A 20235-nucleotide genomic window follows, 5' to 3' on the forward strand; every position below is an offset into this window, starting at 1 on the left:
TCGTGTATATCCTTTTGTTCTGTTTGGTATTAAAGTCCCAGGAACAACAAACTCTCCTCGAGCACTGTAACTTCAGCTGGTTTCCAACTGGCAGCTACTACACCTGAAAACCAGCAGTGAAATCAATCTCTCTCCAGTATCACACTTTTTTAGATATATGCATGCACAGAAACCTGCACTTGTCTTGCTTTTGCCAGGTATTTGCACAAGGCAAAAATGTGTCTCTTCATTCATTTTCTTTCTTGCTTTCCTCTGCTGCACAGAGTTCTTGCTCCCCCCTTCTGACACACACAAATATGCACACACCCACCTCCCTTCTGACTCTGGAGCACAGTAAGACTGATGGAAACTCTTAAGGGTTAAAATAGAGACAGGCATCTTTACAAATGAATGATGGCACTGGGAAAGCAGGAATTGATTTATTTGACTCTAACCTGGCTGATGTGGCCACTCTTTTCTGCTGATTGCACCACCATAAAGCTCTGTAAATTGCCACTATCATTCCCAGGGCCTGAGCTTCATCAGACACACACAAACAACTAATTTTGTGTTTCCTGAGCACATGGCAGTGCAAACCAAACCCAGGTGTCACCTTCCTCTGAACCTCAGTGGTGCCTGCTCAATGGGCATCAGGCCTTGGGAAATCCAAAGGGAAGGGGAGAAGGAAGAAGGGAAACAGAAAAGGGAGAAAGGACCATGGGGAGAAGGGGGGAGAGCAGATGGTGGTGGGAGAGCACCTTGTTCTGCACCATCTCAGGTGCTTTTTGGTGTCCCCTGCTCCAGCCTGTGACAGCTTTTCCAGCTGGGTGGCACAGCCAGGGTGGGCAAGAAAACATCCACAATTAAGTGGAAACCAATTACTATTTACAGAACTGGTACTGAGAAAAAAAACCAACCCTTTATCTTCATGTAAAAGTATAGTATATAGACAAGCAGAAATATTTGCAGTAAAAGCACTTCCTGAATTCCTTTAACCTTTTCCACTAATGGTTTCTAAGTGAAAGTACCCCAAACATCCTCTTGGAAAGCAAGATGGGTAAACAGTCTGACAATCACAATTTGACAATGAGTTTTTTGAAAATGTAGACTGTATTTAAGAATAGTGCCTAATTCTGCAGACCCTGGACCAATAATATTTGTATTCATTCTCATGCTTTCCCACTACAACTTTTAAACATTTAGAAAGAAAAAACATAAATCAAACTAGGAAAATTTAGAAACCACAACATGATCTTTAACAGACCATTCTCTCTTAAAAGATTCTTGACCCAGGAAAATAAACACACTAAACAGGATGCTATTTTCAGATTGGTCACAAAATCCTTTGTATAGTATTCCATCAAACTGGAAAATCAACTTTTTAATTAATTTTAGAGTCTGACATGAGAAGACTTTGATTCCCTCGTTCCCATAAGAGGAATGCCACCAGTTGCAATACATGTGCCTGTGGAAACCTGTGGGAGTTAAAATGCCATGGACTTCCAAAGGGGAGGGGAAGCAGCATCCTCCACCATCAGCAGCAGCCTGCACATGGTGAACAGCAATCTCACACTGCCCCACAAATCCCCACTCAAGACTCCTGGAAAGAAGACTGAGCTTTACACTCTGAAATATGTTTTGTTTTATAGCCTGCTTAAACTTTGCTAATTTGAGCACCCACGTGAATTTTTCTCTCCATCTTGGATGATCTTTTACTTGATACGGTTTAAAAATCCAAACTATTTATAGAATTTTTTTCCTAAACCAAAATAAGTGTTGCTATTAACACTTAATAATGTTACTATATATTTCTGTACACTGTGTAACTTCAGAGGAGAAGCAGCATTCGTAAAAATTGGAAGTTGTTTTGCAGTGAAGTATCTCAACAGCAGAACACAATTATCTATGGAATGTGTTAAGTGAAGCTTGGGAACAGAGTGTAATAGAAAATTGGTGTTTCTGTGACTGTTGAATACTTATTTATTGTGGAATATTTATTAACTCACTCCTAGTTACATCAGTTCACAGAAAACCAGGCCAAGTATATTACCCTATAATCTGAGTTTCCAGAGCTTCGTGGCTATGTCAATAAAGCAGAGAGACTGCAGAACTCAGACATATTTCTGCAGCTGCTTGCCAGCCAGGGGGTTCACACAGTGCTTTGGGGAGGCATCTGCTCCCTGCAGCAGCAGAGCTGGGCTGTGTCTGAGCTGGAATCCTCTTGGCTCAGCCCTATGATGGCCACTCACAGAGTGACAGAGGCTTCTTCCAGTTCCTCCTGCCTTAAATGCATTTTAGGATGTAAATCCTTCTCATGGCATGCTGGTTGGATTTGCTGCTGAGACACAAAGCATCCAAGTTCTCAGCTTGGAGCCCATCTCTGCAGAGCCTGGAGCTTCTCTGTGTGTTCTTGGGCTGCTCCTGTTGGATGTGGCCATTCCCACAGAGAAGCTGGAAGCAAAGCCAGACCCAAGCTAACAGCTCCAACAGGGTGGACCCACATGGACAGGCTTTCACAACCACCCCCTATCCAAAACAATTTAAATTTCCAATTTTGGACTTGCTGGATTTCATAATAACCAAGATTTGCTTTCAATTTTGGTTTCCTAAAACCAAAAACATTGACAGTGGAATTCCAACTCAACTGAAACATATAAACCCTTTGCTGATTTACTTCAAATTCTGCTGAAACTTTGGCAAGGGAGTTCAGAGCCTCAAACTCAGTAGTACTTGGCTTGTTTAGTCTAGGAAAAATACCTTCACTGTTTTTAAACACAGCAGGGAATAACACTTGAGAGGGAGAAGAGTAAGTTGTGTTAAACAAAACTGACACGAAATGAAGATTCCTCAGTGAAGAAATGTAGAAAATAGGATCAGTGATGTTCTGAAACATTCTTCTGATTCAGTCAGGGAGGACAGAAAATGCACCAACATTTAGCACACAGCCTGATAATCCTGTCAGGCAGAGATTCCCTGATCAGAGACAGGTGTCAAGCATGCCCTAAGACATGCTTGAAGAAGAAATATCAATGAAAAAGTAAATGATCAAAATACTATGATAAATCTATTTTTGATTAGTAAAATAATACTTCAAACTACTGATGAGGTGCATTTTCAATCCAACTGCTTTCATTTGTCTTCCCTTCCAGGAATGAGATTAAGATTTGGGTTTTTTTTTCTTTGATTTAATTCAACAGAAGAGCTTTCCTACATTATTACTTCTGATCAACCATCCACTGGTCTGTGCTCTTCATGTGGGGTAATTCTGGTAGGAATTTAGCCTTACAACAATATTTAGAACAGTTAATGCTTGTGGCTTTGGCTGTTTCATTTGGACCAAAGACAGGACAAACCCTTGACTAAAGCTATGTGATTTAATATGGTGCTTTTTACAAAATAATGAAATAAGAATGCAAAAAAAAAAAATCATTCCAATCTCCGTTTCTAAGCCTTGAAGAAGACATTTCCCTTAAGGAAGCTGCAGACAATCAAGAACCAGCTAAAAAAGAGACTGAAGAAAGACTTCAGTGAAGAATTTAAATGGCACACTGTCATAAGTGAGTTGAAAAAAGTTCCCTTTTCAGCTTTTTTTTGGGTCTTGGTTGAACAAACATTTGAGGAGAAACCAGGGAATACAAGACTGCCCAAAGAAGATGCATTTCCAGAGCTGGGTGACCAATCCACACACAAACTCTTCAACTTTATAGGAATGATCTGTGAGCAAGAAATGTGTGCTCCTCACTCTAAATAACTTCTAGTGTATGTATTTGTATCCTTGCTACAACAAGTTTCTTCTCTTGGGTACAGGATAAAACTTGAATTATGAACTTATCATTTACAAGACCTGTAGGATTGTGACCTTGAATACAAAGTAAAAAAAAAAGAAATGAAAAATGTTACAGCAAGTCTGTGACATACCTAATTTTAGAACTCTGCGATCAAATTTCAGTCTTTATTAGAACAGTACTTAAAATAGAATTTCTTTTGTCACATATTCTGTTGTATTGCTGTTCATTGCCTGCATGGAACCATTTTTCTTTCTTAATTAGCAATTAGGGAGAAAACATATAAGCCCAAACATTAAACTAATAACGTTTTGGCAATGCCACTTAGCAATTTAGACTCTGAAGCAATATAAATTGGTTTTAAATTCAGATCATCTTTTCATTAATCTCCATATACCAGAGACAAAAAATAGCTGTAGCTATACAAATAAAAGTTCATTGTGTGAAAACTGCTAACCCTGCTCAGGGATCAATAACTTCATTTAATCCCTTGGAACACTTGGCTACTTCTAAGTAGCTGAAAAAACATGAGATATAGCACTGTAATTTTAATTATTTCTTATTTTAAAAATTTATTTATTTTTAAATTTATTATTACTAGTGTAACCTTACCTTAGCAGAGCAACTCAAAAAGGAGGAGAGGTCAGAGATAATGCAAGGAGAGGAGAAAGGAGGAAAAATAGGTGGGAGAAGACAATATTTGAACACAAACTACCACAGTCTATTCCATCAAGGAATGACTGCAGATTCCTGTGCTGCTAGGCTGGCTGTTTGGGTTGTTGGTTTGCATTTTCAGCCACTCTCCATGCCACAAGCATCTCCCGAGGGAAGCTGAGCTGTGCGAGCTCCGTGGCCAGCGCCGCACTCACCGGTACGAGGTCTCGGGCAGCAAACCCTCGATGACGTGACTCGTCACGTTCCCCACGGGGATGCTGATGTCCCCCAGGTCGATGTTGTAGGATGTGATCTCAGCCCCGTTATTGCTGGGCTCTTCCCAGCTCAGTACAAGGCACACAGAGGGTGAGGGCTGGCAGGAACCCACGTGCTCATCCTCCAGCACGGACAGGGTGGAGACGGCATCAGGCACGGACGCGGGGATTCTGCAGGTCACCAGCTCGCTGTAGGGTCCAGCTCCAGCCTGGTTAATGGCCTGGGTGTGAAAACAAAAAATATTTACCAATGCTCTCCCTCACATGTGTATCAAGTTCATAATGATGAGCCTGAAAGAGCTGCATGAATTCTTCAGAGGCTATGCACTGCTGCCTTCCTCTCTAAAGCATGACTCAGACCTCTGCTATCCTAGGGAATTAGCATCTTGTCACTCAGGAATGTCTCGTAAAAACTGGAGAATATTTCTCTTTTCCCTAAGAGATATTTAATAACCTTTTTATCAGTGGCAAACTTTGGTTAGCAAGGGAAAATGTCATAGTCATGCTGCCAGTGGCTGGTGACATCAGCAAACTGGCTACCCAAAATTACTGAGCCGCCCAGTACAAAGTCTCCAGTATACCACAGGAGCATTTTGCTTTATGCAAGCAAAATATTCCTAAAGATAAGGGATATTTGGCTTGTTAAAAACTACCCTGGTTCCTAATTTGGAAAATGGATAATTGATTTCATGCTAAAAAGCTTCTGATGTAAGAATATAGGACCTCAGCATGGCATTAAGCCTATGACTCAACATTTCCCCAGAATCACAGAATCATTAAAGTTGGAAAAGTCATAATTCACTACCAGAACACAACCAAACCACACAGCTCAGTATCTGCCACAAAAAAGGAGAGCAACAATTTATCAAACTTTTCATCTTAAGTGGTAGATCCTGCATCCCAGTGGAAACCAAGTTTCAAAACCTGGCCCTATTCTGCTCATTAATTAGAGGCTGTTGTCTTTGCAAGCCCAAGATTGCACAGTTGTACAGGCCTGGGGTTTTATCAGCTGATGCTCAGCCAGTGGCAAAAGCTGTACCCATTGCACTGGAATTGCCTAGGGAATGACTGATGTAACCTCCTCAGGATTGTTATAAACTCAATCACAGAACCACGCAGGCTGGAAGGGACTGTGGGACTCATCTTCTCCAACTTGCTACTCCAGCCAGGTCAGACAATGCAGATCAGGTTGCTCAGGCTTTTTTTCCAGTTGGATCTTGAAAAATTACAGTTATGTAGATTGCACAGCCCCTCTGGACCACTGTTTGACCCTTAATTGCCTGCACAGTAACATTTTTTTTTCTTTCTATCTCATCTGAACATCCCTATTTACACCTGGAGCAACACCAGATGCAGCATTCCAGGTTGTCAGGAGTGCCATGTAATGGGCAATACCACCTTCCCTGCATCTGCTTGCTGTGCTCCTGACACAGCCCAGCACACAAGGTATGGGGAGACCTTATAGAACACGGTGCAGGAGAAGCTACAGGAGTTCAGAAGGCACAGACCTCCAGAAACAGCTTTGATGCTGCCCAGCACCCTCCACATTTCCCTTACATTTGGAAAAGTCAGCCCAGAGTCTCCCATCAGGTTAGAATTAATTGAAAAATCCAGGCTTACAATGTTGCCAGCAGGACTCTGATGGCAATGACAGGACACATCAAACAACTGTTTGATTTCTAATCTATGCTTAACTGCAGTGAATAACTTATTTCTGCTCTGCATAATACAAACACAAAGCCATGTTCTGTTTTTTCCAGGAGACGCTTTGTTCAATTGAAGAAAGAGATAATAAAGTTACATTTGTCAGCCTTTAAAAAGCCCTTCAAAACAAATCCTGCTCCAGGGAAATCTTCTATTTAGTGCAGCGCTCCTGGAGCTGTTAGAAGTGAGCCCTGTTTTGTGCTCTGCCAATGATATGATTTGTCTTGCCTCTAAACCAGTGTTTGGTCATTTGTATCTTGCTCCAAGCAATTTATTGTCAGTGGTGTTTTTTAACTGCTTTATTGGACAATCTCATCATCATAACTGATGGGGCTTTGCTGCCTAGCTGCTTTCCCTTGCTGCCCCCAAATAACACAATATTTCCCTTTGCAAAAGCCACTATTGTTTTCAGGAATATTCATTACGGGAAAAAAAGTTGAGCAATGGTAAAGACAATTGTCTGCCCTTAGATATGTCTGATTCCTCAATTCTCTTTTTTATTGAGTTACTGTAGATTGAGATAGCAGTACTCTGTGTTTATTAGAAGGCTGAATAAATGTGGTTAGGGGGAATTTTTTTATTTTTAAAAAGGAAATTTTTCTGTTAAAGCTGGTAACAGATAAAATAAACAAATTTCTGACACTATTTAGCTTCCCTTCTTTGTCTGTTATATCTACTTTGTGGGGAGATTTTTGTGTAATTGTTTGAAGATTACAATGTGTCTTGTATGAAATTCTTCTCCACATAATACAGAGGATCAGATCCAGAGGATGAGGCTCTCTAGAAAGTAATACCTGAGTCACTGATGACTTCAATAAAATATCTTCTTCCTGCCATGCCTTTCCTGTGACTTTTGCCTATGGATTAAATTATACTGGCTGCATTAAAAACTGAGTAGATTTCTGCAACATTTTTGTGGCAGGTAGTCTGAAACAAGCACCCACTGGAAATCAAAGATGCCATACAGCTGGCTGTTTCCATTTTTAACACAAAATTTTCCTTGGGTTCCCCACGGCAGTGGTCTCAGAGCCTCCTCCCTGCCCAGCAGATGCTGAATGCTCTCCCTCTTGCAGAAACAAGAGGCACTTTCTGGCTCACACCTCCCAGCCACTCACACATTCCCTCGTTTCTCCTTCCCCCACAGTTCCAGAGCAAGGTACACACCAGCTCTGGCCAAGACACAAAATGCATTTGAGTGCACTTGGAGCTGTGGGGCCTGAGCTCTTGGGCTGCTGGCCAGCTCCTCCAAACCTTCTTCCCGAAAGTATGAAAAAAATTCAATATCCCATTTAAAAAAAAACTTTAAGAAGGAAACACTCGACAGAAGGATGTTGTCCTTGATAAAAGAAATTACCCTGGGTGGTCCATATGTTACCAGCTGGGTGGGTAATTTGGGGTGGATTAGTGGTGGTGTTCTGTCTTCACATGCAAATGTATCTTGTGGAAGAGTATCTTAGGTACTTTTACTTCACTCCCAGTTGCTTTACCTTCCATTTATTTATCAGTAAACGTAAAGGATGAAAAGGCCTGGTTTTTTACTTTCATACAGATATACAAAATGCATTTTAACTGCTACTTTTTACTGAAAATAATAGGAGATAAAGAGATCAAAGAAAAATAAATCATTTAGAGACTCTTTATGAGATCAAATCTCATGAACCTGAGAGACAAAATGGCAAAGATGGGAACTCCCTTTCTGGCAGGTACCATCTCCTGTACACACAGGAATTTATTCAGCTGCTTTGCCTAACTTGATAAATTAACCAGATGCTGGAATTCATTACTTAAGCCAGGGAAATCTTCAATATCCAATTGGGTGGTAGTTATTATTTACCTCTCCTTACCATGAAGAAAATTATTATTTTTTTAAATTTTCTAAACCATTATCACTTTGTTTAGGGGTCAGAGGGCAAGGTGGCTGTTACAAGCATTAGTCACCAAAAGCAACAAAACACAAGAGCAATTTTTAAGTAGCACATCAGTCTGTATTGCTTAAAAAAACCCAAAAAACTTCATTCCTCCTGCCTTAGCACATAACTTCAGAGGGGATGATAAAAATAAGAACAGCAGTGGAAGGAAACTCTGTTTGGATCTGAGAGGGCAATGCATGCAGCCTCGCCGTACCTGCAGCCTGCAGCAGTAATGCGCTGCTGCCGCCAAGTCACTGATTTCAAAGCAGGTTTCTGTGCCACTATATGCAAGCTGTAGAGACTCCTCCTCTTCTCCCCACTCTAATCTGTATTCAGAGATGTCAGTACCAGAACATTCAGGACTCTGCAACACAAATATTTATGTGGTTCAGTTCAGAAATGAGCACTTCGGATCGCTGTGTTTCACTGGGGAGGGAATAAAGTACATGGGAAAAAAACCTAACAACCACCCTTATTTTTAAATTAATACACCATTACTGCTGCAAATGGAAACGTACTGAGTTAATGTTCCCTAAGAGGTTACTGAAACAGGACAATTCTGCACAAAAATTACCTGATTGAAATTCAGAGAAATGAGTGAGTGTACGCAGCTACTTTGCTTTCCATCAGGACACTCAGGAATAAATTGTCTCTCCACTGGCTTGGCAGAAGCGCAACCGTGGAGAACATAAAAACAGCATCAATCTAGTGCAGCCCAGTTGAGAGATCAAAACACAGCTCTGGAAGCACTGGCCCTGGAGCCTGAAGCAATCACTCATGTGCTGAGAAAAGAACCACCTCAGCAAGGGAGGAGCCCTCTGTGGAAGTCACCCATCAGTCCCAGAAGGGGACCTGGGAGTGTGGATCCTGGCACATTCACACCCACAGTGAGATTCCCATGGGATCACGGAATCATCAGATGGTTGGGTTGAAGGGGACCTTAAAGATCACCTCATTCCACCCTCTGCCATGGGCAGGACACCTTCATCAGACCAGGCTGCTCCAAGCCCCATCCAACCTGGCCTTGAGCACTTCCAGGGATGGGGCAGCCACAGCTTCTCTAGGCAAACTGTTTTAGTGCCTCATCACCTTCACAATACAGAATTTATTCCTAATATCTAATATAAACCTGTCCCCTTCCACACATCCCTAGCAATTCCTTTATTTAGGGGAACAAATATTCAATGTCTGAATGTGCTGGAGATGAGCCAATACAGGCAAAACAGCACAGTTCCCAAACCAAAATATTTGGTGTTTTTAACAGAACTACCTAGAGCTGTACTGTGTGGTCTGAAGCACTGCTCTGCCTGGACAAGTGTGGCCAGAAGGACTTTGGGATTTTGACATGCAAGATGCAATTTGCAGTGCATCCAGATGCAATTTCCAGGGATCCAGAGCCTTGCTGCACACCACAGCGACCACCCTGCACAGGGGCTTCTCTGGCCCTGCCCCAGAGCTTCCAGCTGTTTGAGCAGGAACATTCAGAGCTCCTAAGCCAGATTTCAGAACAATGTGTAAAAAAACCCCATCATTAAGCACCACACTGTGCTCTCTAGCCACACTCCACAGTGCTCCACTGTTTTTCCTTCTTATTCATATTAATCAAAAAATGACACTCTTTAAGAAAACATAACCACTGCAAACCACAGCTTCATTTTTAGCCAGAATAAATAAATACATCCTTCAAATAAATAGAGAGCCTACCAGAACCACTGCTTTATGGCTGGGGAGAGTAAATCCCTGACCATTAAAAGGTAACATTTGAAAGTTCAATGCGATTTCTAGTTGCAAAAAATATTAATAGCCCCAAACTTCACCAAATACACCTGTTGGTTATAAAATTAAATGCAGGTTACATTTGTATCTAAATATGTTAGCACAATTTATTTGTGCATCTTGTGAATGCCAGTGACTTCCTTCTCAACAGGGGCATTGTTTTGGAGAGAAGCCTAACAGAAGGTCTGGAATGGCTGCTAGATTTTCACTGAAAACTACAGTCCCACTCAACCACATCACAGTATTATTTATGGTAACATCCTTTCTTTTCTGCCTTAATTACATAACATCTTTAATGGCACCAATCATCCCCACAGCACTTCAGCTAACACTTATCTTGAGCCCAGTGCCTAAGATGCTGGAGAACAGAGGAGGAATGCACACAAGCTAAAATAAAAGTAAATATTTGAGGAAGAGTCAAGTTTTGAAAGGGAAAAAGCCCTACATTGTAAGCATTTATGGAGAGTTAATTTCATGTCAGAGACTCCAGTTTCAGCCAAAATCAAATATTTGTCTTCATAATTCCAACTGAGAACGTGCTGATGTGCTAAAAGCTTGCAGAGAGCACTTCTATCATCTGATGCCAGTGCAGGAGGCCTTGTGTCTGAATCCTGGTCTGGAAGACCCGTGACTAACTTCGTGTAAGCACAAAGCACTTGCTTCAGAGCAAAGTAGAGAAGATAATTTTCTACAATAGAAGAGCTTCTACATAGGGTCTCCTTGCATAAAAAGATAGCCCCAGAGCAGTAAACAGCTCTCAAGCTTGCTTTTGGGTTCTGTGGTGAGCTTACTTGTTAGGGTGAGCAAGGTGGACTCAAGCAGGGCACCTGACTTACCTCCCAGCTGAGCAGGACTCGTGTGTCAGACAGGAAGGACAGGGAAGGTGCTCTGCACTGGCCTGGTGGTCCTGCTGCCGTGGTGACCTCTGTCGCCTCCGAATACGGCCCGTACTAGAGGGGAACAAGGTATTATTATTATTAATAATAATTATATACAGGTGCACATCCATCTCCAAGCCCTTGAGATTGTTTCCAAGAACAGCACATGAAATTTTTCAGCGCACTAAATCTTTTCAAAGACAGACTGGGCTTCCAACACCTGGCACCAAACATCAGAGCTCAGGATGAGGCCACGCAAATGACTCAGAGTTGAAGTGTGAGGTGAGCTCAGGAACAAGCAGAGAGCATGACCATCCTTTGTGCATCCTCCTGTCTGGCAGCAAGTGCTCATGAAAGCAGAAACCACCTCCAATTTGCCCAAAAGTGAGAATGAGCACACAGTAACTGAGGAACAGTTTGTGTCCCTCTGCCTTACCTTAGCACAACATGTTCACATATCATAACCAGCTTCTCATGAATACAAAGAGGAGCACAACAAGAGCAAAGCACCTATTAGAGTCCATTTCCAGCTTCTTTTACATAAAAGTGCCTGCCCCAAGTTACTTGTAAAAGGACAGGATGTGCTGGAGCCCCAGGCTTGTACAACCTGCAGGGACACGCTGCGCACACGCCGTGGACGCTCAGCTCCAGGGCAGCTCAGCTCAGACAACTCCTGAGCCCGTGGTAGGGGAATCATTTAAATGCAGATTAGCAAGAAAAAAGAAAAAAAAAAAAAGAAAAAAAAAAGCCAATTTTCTTGGCAGTCTGGGAACCTGGCTTCAGCCAGCAGAGCGAGGAGACAGCACTGAAACAGCCTTTCTGAGGCCTCCTGAGTGGAAGAGTGAAGTTTGCTCAGTACATCCTCAAGTTAATTAGAAATCGTTCTCCAGAACAAAGGAGCTTCACTTGGAAGCAATTAGAGGAAAAACACTGATATTTAGTTATTTTATAATGCAGTTTTAGTGAATGTGCCAAAAATGAGCCACTACAAAAAGGCACAGAAATGATGAACCCCAGAAAACTTCTCAGCAGATGTGTCAGTATCTGCCATCGAAGAAAGATCAACACTGATTGCTTTGTCTTACAAAGAAAGCACATGCCAAAAAATGTCATTTACTGACTTCTGCTGTTTTCAAGGGAGAATTCGGTACAGGACATCCTCCCCTGTTTTGCACCTGGTTGAAAAAACCCAGCCAAACCAGAACCAGTGCCCTCATTTAACAAAGAGTGGAACCAGAAATACTGTTCTGTCAAAAAATAATAAATTAAATTAAAAAAAAAAAAAAAAAAAAAGGGAAGGCATCATATATTCAAAGCTACCATGTAGGCAGTGGCTTTCAGTCCAGCAAGCAAATCTAATCTTTCCATGTGCATTTAATTTTTCACAAAAACAAAACAGTGGGTATTTTTAAGACAAAACAGTTTAACAGTCTTGCAGATTTTTCCAATACCCAAGTTAAGTTTTAACAGAACTTCTCCCTGTAAGTGAGTAACTTTAAACCTTTGTGTTATGTTTGTCATCAAGATTTCCTGGGGAGAAACAAATCCATGCATGTAGTTTAGCTGGGACTTTATGTAACACCACTGGAATGACACAAAGGCAAGCATAATCAACCCAAACCTCAATGAAAAAGAAAATATCTTTCTGCAGATATCCATGGACATCAGACAGGATTTCTGATGTGTTTGGGAAGGTAGTTCTTCCAAGGAAAACATTTAATGAAAAAATCTCATTGAATTTATAGAGCACACACTTTTTTGAAATTAAAACAAAAAAATCACCAGGAATGTGAGTTTCCCTCAAAACATCCCACCTGGGTCAAACTGCAGTTCTTGTTTTTACACACTTTAGACTTAAATCAAAAAGAAGGAAATGTGACAGAATGAGGATCAAGAGAATCCTCCCTGCAAGCAGCCATGACTTTTATAGCAGGGATGTTGAACATTTGGGAGCAGCTGATTCTGGCCAGTCAAATCCCATCAGTACCCGAATTTTTTTTAAAAAGAGTCACAGGTCTAAAACAGCATCTCTTATTTATCACATGTTTTTTCTTCTGCCCATCTGCCCCTCGTGCTGAGCAGCACTGGCAGCACCCCAGCCCGAAGCTCAGCCCCGGCGGGGCCAGGGCAGCGCACGTACCCCGCCGTCGTTGAGCGCGCGCACTCGGAACCTGTACGAGGCCCCGGGGAGGAGGCTGCTCACGGTGCACTCCAGCTCAGGCCCGTGGTACACCTCAGAAACCACTTCTTCAGGGGCTGTCATCTCCACACTGTACTCAGAGACAGGGCAGCCACTTTCTGACTGAGGGGCATCTGAAAGAAATCACATATTTTGTGATTAATAACAGTAGGGTGTATGCCAGAAGAGCCATTTTTTACTTCATATACCACAGAAATGTATATTTCTGTTTCTGTGTATAGATAACACACACAAATATCTCTCTTTTGTTGTGGGCACCTTTGTTCTTGCCCATGAAAACAATGCATTTGATAATACCTGCATGTTATGTTACAAGCCAGTTCCACAGACTCAAACTGTCTGGGGATCAGAAAAACAGCAGCCACCAAAATGCTTCCAGGAAGTACTTGGATGAATTTTTACACCAGTGTTGAAATATATTTGACAGTTTGAAATTTTACTTATACAGAATTTGGCTTAACAAATGACACCACAAAAATACTTGGATGCTGCAAGATTATCACTGTAAAGAAAACACTCTGTTGGAAACTGGCATGTGCCTTGTATTCTGAAAAATGTGCATTTTTTGACAAGTTGGTGCCATGACTGTAGTCCAACATCTTTGCAAAATCACAGGGGTCCAATAGATTACGTGTGGATCAAGATTTAAATGCCATCCAAACTCCTCAATATGTTCTAACTCAAATTTTGAAAGAAGTTATATATTAGAAGTACCAAAAATGCTTCTGCCAAGCCAACACTGCAAATGAACTAAAAAAAAAATAATATTTTGAGTCACGCTGTTTTTGAAATTAAAGGATAGATATTCTAGTGAAGGTGATACTTAACAGCCCTGAGAGGGACAGGGCTAAAAAAAATAAAATGGGAACAGAGTGTAAGGACAGCTGAGCTCAGAAATCCAACACTGAGCCACCACACCTGATGAGAAGCTGCACTTGTGACTTGCTCAGACTTCACTGGGCTTTGCTGTGCATTTCCCAGTGAACAGGACACAAGCAGTAGAAACAAATGCTCAAGGTCTGCAGCAGAACCAAAGCTTTAGAGCAGCAGGATGCTGCACTGGCTTACCCCACTGCAGCTGCACTTCCCTGTGCCTCGGCTTGCCCAGGAGCCTGGGCGGGCGGCAGGGCCCCGGCGCGACGCTCAGCGTACGGACAGGTAAGCTCTCGGAGCACTGGGGAGAACACAGCTCAGTTACCCCTCTGAACACATCACAGCTCAGTTACCCCTCTGAACACATCACAGCTCAGTTACCCCTCTGAACAGATCACAGCTCAGTTACCCCTCTGAACAGATCACAGCTCAGTCACCCCTCTGAACAGATCACAGCTCAGTCACCCCTCTGAACACATCACAGCTCTGTTACCCCTCTGAACAGATCACAGCTCAGTTACCCCTCTGAACACATCACAGCTCAGTTACCCCTCTGAACACATCACAGCTCAGTTACCCCTCTGAACACATCACAGCTCAGTTACCCCTCTGAACAGATCACAGCTCAGTTACCCCTCTGAACACATCACAGCTCAGTTACCCCTCTGAACACATCACAGCTCAGTTACCCCTCTGAACAGATCACAGCTCAGTTACCCCTCTGAACAGATCACAGCTCAGTTACCCCTCTGAACACATCACAGCTCAGTTACCCCTCTGAACAGATCACAGCTCAGTTACCCCTCTGGGCCAGGATCACAGCTCAGTTACCCCTCTGAACACATCACAGCTCAGTTACCCCTCTGAACACATCACAGCTCAGTTACCCCTCTGAACAGATCACAGCTCAGTTACCCCTCGGAGCACTGGGGAGAACACAGCTCAGTTACCCCTCTGAACACATCACAGCTCAGTTACCCCTCTGAACACATCACAGCTCAGTTACCCCTCTGAACACATCACAGCTCAGTTACCCCTCTGAACAGATCACAGCTCAGTTACCCCTCTGAACAGATCACAGCTCAGTTACCCCTCTGAACACATCACAGCTCAGTTACCCCTCTGAACACATCACAGCTCAGTTACCCCTCTGAACACATCACAGCTCAGTTACCCCTCTGAACACATCACAGCTCAGTTACCCCTCTGAACAGATTACAGCTCAGTTACCCCTCTGGCACAACCACCACTTTTAAAGTGAGCTGTGGCTACAGAGCAGCACAAGAAATTTCTGTACACCCATCGCTTCATGGAAATTTGTATTAACAGTAAAAGAGAGGAGATGCTATCAAGTACATTAGTACAAATACAATTTAAATCAAAGAGGAGAATTACAGGAATCGGGGTCTGAAAAAAGGAACCCAAAAGCTTAAAGGATCCAGCCATATGAAAGATAATTGTTACAACAAACTACCTCTTTCTGCATCTCCAGTCAGTACAGGGTCAAGCACATAAGAGTCTGTGGCCTTTTTCAAGCAAGTGGCCACATCAGATAAACATGGTCTTTTCTAATATAAATATAAACAACTACAGACTGGTTTTGCAGAAACCAAATCTCACTAAATTACAGCTTGCAGAAAAGAAAATTATGTACACATAGAAATCTAAAATTCAGCAACTTGCAGAATGAGATTAACTGCAATCAGTGTAGTTTTACTGTGCTACAGGGAAAACATTTCCCTTCTTTTGAAAGCAGAAGTGTTTTACCAAAATTAGCAGATAAATCTCTGAAAAATATAAACCCAATAGCCCTTATTGTTAGATAATACCCACCTGACTGTGTCCACCAGTGCTGATACAGCATGCCCGGAGTTTATACAAAGTGCCTGGTTTCAAGTGAGTACAGGTGTATTCTGTAGCAGAGCCACTGTAGGCCACTTCCCACTGATTTGCTAAAAATAAGATATATCCAAGTTTAAAGATGTGGAAAGCAACACATTTAGCAGTGTCTAGGAGAAAGGAAAATCCTTAATGTGGTCTTACACAAATTATGTATTTTGGGAAAATAATTACTATTACATGAATAATTACAATTACTATGAATGTTATTTCCCACTTGAAGACATAACACATAGACAGACATGCAAATACATACACTTACAGATCTAAATAAATAAGAGTTTTGCAGATAATGTATAAATGTGCAAATATATGCACACAAATAAAAATATTTCTAGATTTAGCCATATGACCTAAAATTCTGTCATTATTCATAAAAAGAGGATACCTAAAAAACCCACTACAAATCCTTCCCAAAATCCAACCCCAGCTCACCCAGGAATCACTGCAAAGTACAAAACACTGTTTCAATAACATTATTAGTGTATCAATGATAATAACAATAATAACCTAAAGAGTCAGGATTCCATAGAGTAGCCACAGTGTTTTGAAATTGAGACAACTTGACTCAAGTTTACCTTCTGGGCTTCCTTGAGAAATCTCCAGCAGATACTTTAGGATTTCTGAACCACCATTATCCTGTGGAGGGTCTGAAAAAATAAGACAAAAATAGAAGTAAAAGATAACAAAACAATTACCAAACCTGTTTCTGATCCAGCTCCTTCTCCACAAACTCCTCCACATTAACTACACCAGGTTATTTGCAGCAGGAGCGGGTAACAATATTTTCAGCATGAATCAGATTAAGGCTGCTGGATAATGATGATCCAAACAAAATGTGTGGAAAAAGCACTGAAAGAGAAGCTGTGTGGAGGTTTGCCCCATTAATAAAGGAAGCAGCTGGAATGAAGCTGCAATAGGACATGAAATGGAGAGTGAAAAGCTTGAAAATGGTCTTGAGAGCACGAGCTAAAACCAAAACATTTTTGCTTCTGAACACGCAAGAGTCTCTGCACACCTTGTAGAATATTAAAAAAAATTAGGCTTGTCAAGTTCTCTAAACACTTTCAACTTCAGACTGAGAAGGAGCATGAAAAATCTTAAGTTCTTCTTAATAGCATATATTTACACAATTTTACTTCAATTTCTTATGACCCCAAAAAGCTCTGCTACAGCAACCTGAGCTGGCTTACCCCACTTCACACTAAAGCCATGAGATGTTATTGGCCCCTTGATCACAGGTCTGGTTGGAGGTCCTGGCCTGTCTGGGCTGGTTGTGCAGACCAACACTTCACTGGGAGAACTCTTCCCTTCCACGTTGGAAGCAAACAGCTGAAACAAAACCACAACCAGTTTGCCCTTGTTCACTGCAAGTGCTTTTCTGGCAGTTCTGCATGGCACTTCTTTCAGTAATTGCACAAATGTCACCAAACTGGAAAGTATGTCACATCCCAAAGTGTGTGGGATTCTAATAACAGATATTAGATTGTCATGATGTTTCTCTATAAACCACAGAGATTTCTTCCTCTCCTTCCATCAGCAACAGATCATGACATGTTTACAATAGAAGCAGTGCTGGTTTTCTCTTTAAAGAAAAAGTCACCTTTTTTAAATAACTGTGTCAATTTGCAGTATTTTTCTCATAAGATAAAAATAACAAAACTGTAACAATAACTTTGCTGTTTTTGTTTTGAAGGTATTTCTAACTGCTATTTACAACAAAGTAATTCAGAGTATCAGTAATCACACAATCAGAAGTCAGATCAAAGTTGTGCCTGTAGCCAGTGACACCAGGCTACAGATTTGCTCTGGTATCAATGCAGATTTGTAAAATACATGTCTCATCTGAAAGCAGGGCTGCAAAGCAGCACTATGGGTTCTCTTCTCTCACCAGCCACAGCAGCCTTTACAACACTAAAAGGCATCATCTCAGAGCAACAACACAAAAACTTCCCAATTCTTTGGGTAGTTCAGGAAACTTCACAAGGTCTCCTATCCCAGAGAGCAGGAAAAGAGCATTCCCTGTGAGGGTGGTGAGGCCCCAGCACGGGCTGCTCAGAGAGGCTGTGAATGCCCCATGGACAGAAGTGTTCAAGGCCAGGCTGGATGGGGCTTGGAGCGCCCTGGTCTAGTGGAAGGTTTCCCTGTCCACAGCAGGAGGGTTGGAATCAGGTGATTTTCCAACCCAAACCATTCTATGACTCCATGATTTTTTCTTTTTGTTGCTCCTGAATATACCAAGACCTAGAGAAGGCAGGTGTTGGCCTCACACATGGCCTCTGGTGTTCTCCAGAGGGACACCACGCTCTGGGTGGCACATCTTGGAAAAAACCCAAAACAGAAAGCACTACACAATGACAAGAGGAAAAAGACTTTACCCTGAATTTATACTGTGTGCTTCTTCTGAGATTCTTCACAGTACAGGCTTGCTCCTCTCCAGTGTACTTTGGGTGAAACACACTATCCTAAAAAAATACAAAACCAAACAAATTCTCATAACTGAGGAAGCTGAGGAAGTTGTTAGTCTGTACCTACAACACGTTAGAGCAAAGGGGCTTTAGAGGTGAGTGCCTTTTAAAAAAAGAAAAAAAACCAAGAAAAAACCTTATATATTTTATTATAAAATATAATAAGATTATTGTTATACTACTATAATACTACTACTACTATTATTATTATACTACTATACTACTAGTTTTAAACTCAAGGCCATAATACTTTTTCTTTAGAAGAAACAAGTTGCAGCTGCCCTGGATAATGTAATTTTGCTGCAAAATAAGCACAGAACCAATCGTGGCAGTTTAACCTGCTACACAACTGGAAGTGAGAGATGACAGAAGACAAGCCCACCAAGGAGCAGCCAGGAGGACATGGCAGATTGACCTAGCTAAGGACAAGCTGCCCTGTATCTCACAGATTCCTGTGTGGCTTTGTAAGTAATCACAGATGACAGCAGAGATTTTTAGCTAAGGATTCCCAATTCTGCTGTGCAGCGGAGCAAATCACACAGCTCCACCCTGCCAAGTACCCAGTACTCCTGGAAGGCCCTCCAAAGCAGCAGCCCATGCTGCTTCTCAGTCATCTCCAATTAATAAATCAAAACTCAGCTTAAGCAACACAGTACTTACATTATCTTCTTCCTGAATTTCCAGGGTGTAGGAAATCACTTCCTCTGGCGTGCATCCTTCTACTTTATTCCACTGCAATGAGATCCACGTCACGCCAGCTCGAATGAGCCGTGGTGCACAAGGGGTCTGAGGAATATTGCCTGCAGTGTAGCAAACCACCTCCTGGCTGTACCCACTGCTCAGAGACAGAGCAGAGAGAGAGGAGTATTAAAAACCAACAAACAAACCTTCCATCCCCCCCTTCCAAACAAAGAAACAAAGCAAACAAAAAAAAACCCAAAACAAAACATAAACAAACAAAACCCCCAAACAAAAAAACCCCACAAAAACACAAAGCTAAAGAAACCTAAACCTCAATCTACTTAGAGAAATATTTCACATTTTCAAAAGATTTGGACAAAGTTCAAATTTCTCAGGTGGAAAAGATGAACACCCAGTTAGGAAATGCCAGAACTAAGAATAGAAAAAAACGCAGGATAAATGTGTCTCTCAGTCATTTTTACAGATCTCACCACAATAACACTGGAAATATATGAATGCCTAAAATTATTAACATGATATTAACTGTGGAGGAAAACCTCACTTAACAAAGGGGAGCTAAAATATAGGGAATAAAGCCTCAAGTGTTCAACTTTTGGATGGTGAACCTGACATACAGAATACAAGTTCTATAAACTCTGATCAAGCTCTCAATGGAAGGTGACATTCTTGCAATTCCTTTTAAATCTGTTTCCAAAGTACAACACATATTTTGTGCCTTTGTCGTGGTTTTAAAAAAGTCACATCCTGAACTTAACACACAAAAAAAGCTAAATCTCCTTACTCCAAATCTTCTTTCTCAAAAATAAACTATATGGTGAAATACACTTATATTTAAATAAACCACCTAAAACTATAACCCAAACAAGAAAAAAATCAGCATACATGCTAAGTCCACAAGCATTACAACAAACCAAAGCCATCTCATGACATGAGATGTAAGAGTAAGACAAGAGTGACAAGAGTGTAAGAGGACATTATCATGCTTTTATTTTGAGTGCTGTCTATAAAAGTAAGGCACGTGTTGCTGGTGCTTATCTCACAGATTAGCACAGAGCAGATGACCATAAATAGTTTTTAGCTCACTCCTTCCTTAATAGCCTGAAGGGAGAGAAAAAAGGGAGAAAGAACACCA

The 20235-nt window shown here is 41.6% G+C and overlaps 1 protein-coding gene across 3 annotated transcripts in view; it reads right to left on the reverse strand.

Annotated features, from left to right (window-relative positions):
- FNDC3B (fibronectin type III domain containing 3B) overlaps positions 1–20235 on the reverse strand; it is a 183516-nt gene that overhangs the window by 23286 nt on the left and 139995 nt on the right. For all 3 annotated transcript variants that reach the window (XM_058844077.1, XM_058844079.1, XM_058844080.1), the window contains 10 exons: positions 19062–19236; positions 18312–18398; positions 17127–17265; positions 16512–16583; positions 15868–15986; positions 14230–14335; positions 13102–13274; positions 10920–11033; positions 8522–8671; positions 4634–4914 (listed from right to left, as the gene is read on the reverse strand). In XM_058844077.1, the coding sequence (XP_058700060.1) occupies positions 4634–4914; positions 8522–8671; positions 10920–11033; positions 13102–13274; positions 14230–14335; positions 15868–15986; positions 16512–16583; positions 17127–17265; positions 18312–18398; positions 19062–19236 (1416 nt within the window). The remainder of the gene's footprint in view (positions 1–4633; positions 4915–8521; positions 8672–10919; positions 11034–13101; positions 13275–14229; positions 14336–15867; positions 15987–16511; positions 16584–17126; positions 17266–18311; positions 18399–19061; positions 19237–20235) is intronic.

The sequence above is a fragment of the Poecile atricapillus genome, chromosome 8 (assembly GCF_030490865.1).
Source record: "Poecile atricapillus isolate bPoeAtr1 chromosome 8, bPoeAtr1.hap1, whole genome shotgun sequence".
Lineage (NCBI taxonomy): Eukaryota > Metazoa > Chordata > Aves > Passeriformes > Paridae > Poecile > Poecile atricapillus.